Source organism: Panthera tigris, chromosome B2, assembly GCF_018350195.1.
Source record: "Panthera tigris isolate Pti1 chromosome B2, P.tigris_Pti1_mat1.1, whole genome shotgun sequence".
NCBI lineage: Eukaryota > Metazoa > Chordata > Mammalia > Carnivora > Felidae > Panthera > Panthera tigris.
The window spans coordinates 1686525-1693564 of NC_056664.1; the positions used below are offsets into that span (position 1 = coordinate 1686525).

At 57.1% G+C, this 7040-nt stretch overlaps 1 protein-coding gene and 2 non-coding genes across 3 annotated transcripts in view; 1 reads left to right on the forward strand and 2 right to left on the reverse strand.

The window, feature by feature from the left end:
* LOC122238470 (mucin-2-like) overlaps positions 1-2230 on the reverse strand; it is a 35777-nt gene extending 33547 nt beyond the window's left edge. The window contains exon 1 of the mRNA XM_042985391.1: positions 1004-2230. Within this exon, the coding sequence (XP_042841325.1) occupies positions 1004-2230 (1227 nt within the window). The remainder of the gene's footprint in view (positions 1-1003) is intronic.
* A 1277-nt stretch (positions 2231-3507) lies between these two features.
* Positions 3508-3579, forward strand: TRNAA-UGC. Its single transcript has one exon. It is a non-coding gene; the product is annotated as a tRNA-Ala (tRNA).
* Positions 3580-6230: 2651 nt separating this feature from the next.
* Positions 6231-6302, reverse strand: TRNAA-AGC. Its single transcript has one exon. It is a non-coding gene; the product is annotated as a tRNA-Ala (tRNA).
* Between the last annotated feature and the right edge of the window lie 738 nt (positions 6303-7040).

The following is a 7040-nucleotide window of genomic DNA, read 5'->3' on the forward strand; positions in this document are numbered from 1 at the left end:
TAAAAGTGCAAATTCTTAGGCCCCATCTCGGTGAGTCCAGAACTTGAGGCATGGGGGCCCAGCAACCCTTGTCCTGACAAGACCCGGAGGTGATGCTGATACACGCAAAAACTCAGGAACAGTTTTTGTACAGAGCTTTTGAACAGTCTGCTGTGCAGAATGCTACCTTACTACATCATTTTCCAACAACACTGCAGGACTAAGGTACGTCCAACATTTAAAGATTAAACAATTTAACATAAGGTCTGAGTTTTTATAAATATTTGTGTGTAAGGGAAATCTAAGTTTTGAATTTATGTTTTTAATACACTGTGAAAATAGAGTGTGAATATTTACAAATGTTAATTTTTAAAGCTTAATGAATTGTGCACTGACGTACAAACCATATCAGACCCTTCTCTCGATGTTGGAAAGCCCTTGAACGTCAGATGATCTGTCCACTGACCATTCGAAGAGAAGAGGAAGATAAAGACGAGCGAAGGCAGATTAAGAACGGCAAAAGGCCGAAAGAAAGCGCGTCTACAGGTGTAGACGTCCCGTGCGTGGACAGACCAGGGATGAACCGAGGACCTCAGGCCTGCATCGAAGGTCACGTGGGAGGGAGCGAGGGCAGGAGGGCAGACCGCCCTGTCCAGGACTGGACTCAAGCATCCAATCGCGGTGCCGGCCGGCACCCAGGGCAATTATGACCAAAATGATAAAAACTCCTGTTCCGGGGCAACAGTTGCACCCCATGATCCCACCACCGACGGGATTCAGGGGCGTAGAGGTTAGCACCTCCCCCGCCGGTCAGCGCAGTCCGCGGGCTGAGCCTCCAAAACCCCCGAGGCCGAATCGCTAAGAATCTGGCCAGGTTGACCATCCGGGGACCACGCAGGAGTCGTGGCACACGAGTCTCGCTCCCTCCTCACTAGACCGGCCGCCGGCCCCCTCGCTATGGCCCCTGGCCCTGCCCCAGGCTGGGGGAGAGCGGCCCGCGGGGCTCCGCCCGCCATCTGCGCACCTGCGCCCGGCCGCTCGCGCGCGCCGCCCTCCGGTACCCGGCAGCAGGTGTCTCAGGCTCCTTCTCCCGCACGGAACCTTCATTCTGGCTAAAATCCCACCGGCGCAAACCTGCGAATGAGTCAGGGGGCGGGGCGGGGGCTTTCCCGGGGTCCCGGAGGAGGGGGCTGGTGGTGGTGGTGTGCACGGGGTGGTGGTGTGCACGGAGTGTGCATGGGGTGGTGGTGTGCACGCGACGGTGGTAGTGTGCACGGGGTGGTGGTGTATGGGTGGTGTGCACGGAGTGTGCATGGGGTGGTGGTATGCACGAGGTGGTGGTGTGCACGGGGTGGTGGTGTGAACGCGGTGGTGGTGTGCACGCGACGGTGGTAGTGTGCACGAGGTGGTGGTGTGCACGGGGTGGTGGTGTGAACGCGGTGGTGATGTGCACGTGACGGTGGTAGTGTGCACGGACGGGGTGGTGGTGTGCACGGGGTGTGCATGGGGTGGTGGTGTGCACGGGTGGTGGTGTATGGGGTGGTGTGCACGCGACAATGGTAGTGTGCACGAGGTGGTGATGTGCACGCGGTGGTGTGCACGGGGTGGTGGTGTGCACACGACGGTAGTAGTGTGCACGGGGTGGTGGTGTGCACGGAGTGTGCATGGGGTGGTGGTGTGCACGGGTGGTGGTGTACACGGAGTGTGCATGGGGTGGTGGTGTCCACGGGTGGTGGTGTGCATGGAGCGTGCATGGGGTGGTGGTGTGCACGGGTGGTGGTGTGCACGCGACGGTGGTAGTGTGCTCGCAGTGGTGGCGTGCACGGAGTGTGCATGGGGTGGTGGTGTGCATGGGGTGGTGGTGTATGGGGTGGTGTGCACGCGACGGTGGTAGTGTGCACGAGATGGTGGTGTGCACGGGGTGGTGGTGTATGGGGTGGTGTGCACGGAGTGTGCACGCGGTGGTGCTGTGCACAGGTTGGTCTGCACAGGAACCACTCCCCCGGCGGGGTCTGCAGGTGGGTGGCGGGCAGGTGAGGTCCGGGACCAAGAGAAGCTTGGGGACAGCTGGGGGCTGGCGCGAACTGCAGTCGGCAGAGCGAAGGGACACCACGCGCTTCCGCAGGGAAGTCGGGTCCTTTGCGCACGTGGGTCGGGAAGTGGTTGGCACGGCTCTCCTGGAGGCTTGCGGTGAGGCGTCGAGGCTCACCGAAGGCCTCACGTCCTGCGGGGGTAGAACCGTTGGCTTCATTGCTTGTTTTTAGACACTTCTGTTTATGTTTGTGTCTCCCTTCCCGGTTCCAATTTACCTTTCCTTCTCTGGCTGTACGTCCACTGTCCTTCCCTCCCCAACTCGGCCGTGCCCGGGTGCGTTTTCGGGACGCGCAGGGCACCATCGCCGCTGTGGGCATTTTCTGGGAGAGTTCCAGGGCTTCGGGGTCACCGGGAGCAGCCGGACTGGTCACAGAGCCCGACTCGCTCCAAACACCGAGGAGCCGCCCGCACGCGGCAGTAAAGCCGGTAAAGGCCAAGGAATCTGCCAGAAGGAAAGGCCTGAGGGAAGGCGAGGAAGTGTGAGGCAGACCGGGGCACGGGCTGAAAAGGTGACCTGGCTACGAACGCTGGGAGCGACCCCGGGGAGTCCCGGCCGAGCCCCGCGTAAGGCAGAGGCCGGGTGGTGGGCCGCGCGGCGAGAACCTGAAGGCCGAAATCGCAGCCCTGGGAGCGGGCGGCAAGGGCCGTGCTGCGCTGGCTGACGAGCAGGACGGATGCAGGTGTCTGGGCGGGGAACCCCCCGGGGGTCGGCCCCCGCGCGCCCAGAGCACCCCCACCCAGCGGCCGCCCGGGTCTCGTTTCTCCCGCGCATCTTTGCAGAGGATGCGCTAGGTGAAACCCACGAGTGCGTTTCAGAGCCGCACCTGCCCAGACCCCGGGCGGACCGCTGCGGGGGCTCACCGGGGGCGTCCACGCGCCACCTGCGCGCAGAACTTCGGCCGAAATGGAGAAGCGTCGCCGTCCACCGCTGCGAGCGCAAACGGGCCTTTGTTCAGGGGGCCGGTGTCTCCTCAAGGGTGCGCGGAACGCTTGCCCGTCCGGTGTGGGCCGGAGCGCCCGCCCCGCTGCCCTGAACGAGCTATGCGCGTACTTCGCAATCCGCCTCTCCCCCGCGCACTTCACCGCACGGTTCTCTGCGCTGCGACAGGAACCCTGGACCGAGGTCACCTCTCCGGCATCCCTCGCCACCCTTTGCTGAGGGGCTGCTGCGTGCCAGGCTCGGTGCTGCCGGCTGGAGGTAGGGTGACGGGGAAGGACACTCAGGGCTCTGCCCTTCTGACATCACCCTAGGGGGAAGCAGGCAAACGTAACCAAATAACATAGGTCTGCAAATATAAAACGCGCATTAAAGGGGAGCGCGGGGCAGTCTGATGTGTTAGGTAATAAGCGCTTGTTAGATCCACCTGATGGCGATTCTGTGGATGAGGGAGGACCTGGGTCAGCAACGAAGGAGAAGGGAGCGGGCTTCGCGGTGGGGATGTAGCTCAGTGGTAGAGCGCATGCTTTGCATGTATGAGGCCCCGGGTTCGATCCCCGGCATCTCCACTTTAGCGACGCTCCAATTCGCCTCTTATTTAGCCCTTGGCAGGCCCCTCTTCAAACATTGAAGTGACTGAGAGAAAGGAGTTTTCTTCCATCCGGAATTCTTACTGCACTAAGAATTAAATTGGCTCAACACAGGTTACCAGGGTGAAAAGAGACCTAATAGTGAGACTGAGAAGCACTTTAGACAGAGAGAAGATGAATTCGCGAGGAAATGACAGGACGGAGCAAACAGACGTTTTGGGGACTTTGATTAGTAAGGGATTTTAAGCGGAATTTGGGCTGAGGTAGATTTACTGAAAAAGTAACGAGCTTATACAGCTGTCTCAATTTTAAAACCCGCGTCTCTGGTGATAAGGATGTCTTTTACTTCTTAGTACAGGAAACTCCCTTTCGTATGGAAAGTTTATTTCCTGCTTCCAGGGCACAGAGGAGGGCGTGATGTCCTTGAACCTGCTGTTTCCCAAGTAGCTGCAATTAAAAGTAATTAATATGCCGTTGGGGCGCCTAGGTGTCCGTTGGGGACTCTGGATTTCAGCGCAGGTCATGATCTCTGAGTTAGGGGAGCCTCCCCTGGGGCTCTGCGCTGATGGGGTGGAGCCTGCTTGGGATTCTCTTTCTCCCTCTCTCTATGCCCCTCCCCCACATGCATGTGCGTGTGCTCTCTCTCTCAAAATAAATAAATAAAACGTTTAAAAAATAATTGCTATGCCACTGAGGTCCATTTGGGGACATCCATTTTGGAGATAAAGCCCCATATCGGGCTCTGCGCAGGCATCGCAGAGCCTGCTTGGGATTCTCTCCCTCCCTCTCTCTCTCTGCCCTTTCCCCACTTGTGCTGTCTCTGTCTCCCTCAAAATAAATACATAAAACTTAAAAAACCCATATTCTGGCATTCCCAATACTTACTGTAATGTGTTACTGGCTCCATCTGCTTGGAGAAAGCAGTAATCTTTTAACGCAAGTATTTCATCGGTGGGGTTGGGCGTGTTCTGTTTTACAGCATTAGGAGGCACGTGATGTGTAACCGTCTCACTTCTAGCCTCATGGAATTAATCGTTGGTTTCAGGTGATGTCCACCTGTTCCATCCGTTCTAGGTTTCCCCGTCCAATTTCTCCTCATGGTTGTAGCCACCATCGATGATCGCAACCTGGATGCATTACAGCAATATCAGTAGTAAAATGTTGACTGTGGTTTTAATTCTTCCTCCTGCATTTATTAGCTGTGATTCTTTGATGGAGAAAATCTTTCCCTTACTAACTATATGTACCTCCTAAAAACATTCCATATTATCCATAAATACTTGATTCTCTCCCTTCATTTGTCAGCGTTCAAGAGAATGAGCTCTTATCCAAAAACCTCCAAAGAACTAGTGTGTGTGTGTGTGTGTGTGTGTGTGTGTGTGTGTGTTGATTTTACAACCAGTTTCTCTAAATTCTCTATTTGTAGAGAAAGGTGATTTCCAGATGTATAATACTACCAAGATCTAGAAAGATAACTTTGTCTCTATTCAATGCCGAATCCTCTATTCTTCCCGTATCTGAAGGCCTTGATTTATACCTTCATCACAGCGTTAAATAGTAGTGAAGTTAACGGACATCCGTGCCTAATCATAAACAACTTTAAATCTGTTTGACCACAAAATACCTTAAAGAGACTAAAATAGTGATACAGATCGTAAAAATCTCTGAACAACACATATTACCCAGAATTATTTTCCAGGATGAAAAATAATCCCTAGAAATGAATCAGTTTAACAGTGATGGCAGTCCCCCCCCCCCCCCCCCGTCTTATACTATGTATTCAACTATTATTTCACACTAGCTGTGGCCTGGGCAAATCAGTTGTCATGTTGGAATTGGTTAAGTGATGCAGGTGTTACTTGTGGGATGCTTGTCTGGGGGCAGTGGAAGTGGTCCTTTAGTCAAATTTATGTCTACAATGAGCCTGACAGGTCATTTACTTTGATTGAAGTTTTCTGGAACAAGAGCTGTTTACATCTGCTGCACAGGGTCCAGGGCGCATGTGGGACAGGAATCGGGAGTCCAGGGCGCGTGTGGGACAGAAAGTGGGACAGGAATCGGGGGTCCAGGGTGCGTGTGGCACAGAAAGTAGGACAGGAATCGGGGGTCCAGGGCGCGGATGGAACAGAAATCGGGGGTCCAGGGCGCGTGTGGGACAGGAATCGGGGGTCCAGGGTGCGTGTGGGACAGAAAGTGGGACAGGAATCGGGGTCCAGGGTGCGTGTGGCACAGAAAGTAGGACAGGAATCGGGGGTCCAGGGCGCGGGTGGAACAGAAATCGGGGGTCCAGGGCGCGTGTGGGACAGGAATCGGGGGTCCAGGGTGCGTGTGGGACAGAAAGTGGGGGTTCAGAGCAAGTGTGGGACAGAAATCAGGGGTCCAGGGCGCGTGTGGGACAGGAATCGGGAGTCCAGGGCGCGTGTGGGACAGAAAGTGGGACAGGAATCGGGGGTCCAGGGTGCGTGTGGCACAGAAAGTAGGACAGGAATCGGGGGTCCAGGGCACGTGTGGGGCAGGAATCGGGGTCCTGACCGCAGGGCGCGCGGGTGGAAAACGGAAGAGGGTACCGGGTCTAGCGGGGGAAACGCCAGGCAGGTGTTCTGACCGCGAGCACGACCCCTCAAAACTGCTGGAGGTGCCGGGGATTGAACCCGGGACCTCGTACATGCTAAGCACGCGCTCTACCACTGAGCTACACCCCCGACTGTGAGTGCGCCCCTTTGGATTCCTGTCGTGATTTATAATCATTACTTCCTGGTCTCCTAAAGATTTGGTAACCTGCAGGGAGCGCGCGGTGCGAGCTGCCTCGTTTGCGAAACAGGCTGAGAAGCGGTTTCAAAACACAAAACAAACAAAAAAAACCCTCAAAAGCACAAAGTGAGATTCCAAACGAAGAAGGAAGCTGAAAAGAGACGGTCAGTCTTCTCTCGCTCTTCCCAGCTTCATTTCCCGTGCTCTGCACTCCTTCCCCCACTCCCGCCCCCAGAGGCCGCAGCAGGTGTGGCGCAGCGGGGGGCGGCGGTGCGGGGTGGGGGGGGGGACAGCCAGGGGAGGGGGAGGGAGGCGCGCGCGCAGCGGGGCGTGTGGCGGGGGGCGGGGGGAGCCCAGGGGGCGCGCAGCGCCTCCCGCCTCCGGGGGTCCGAGACCCTCAAATCCTCCCCATCTCCGGGAGGCAGAAGCCTCCGCTGAAGGCTGGGCGGTGGTGGCAGGGACCGTCCCCGCGGGGTCACCCTGTCCTGGATGGACCCCGAGGACAAGCTGGGAACCTGGGTGGCAGGTACCCCTGCCCTGGGGCCAGCCGAGGGCGGCAGGGGTGCTGCTGGGGGGGAAGGGTTGAGCTGGCCCAGCAGCCCTGACTTCCTCCTCCCCACTACCCCCCCCTCCACGGTCAGACCCCCCCAGCTGTGAAGAATTCGGGGTTCCTCGGATGGTTTGGGGGA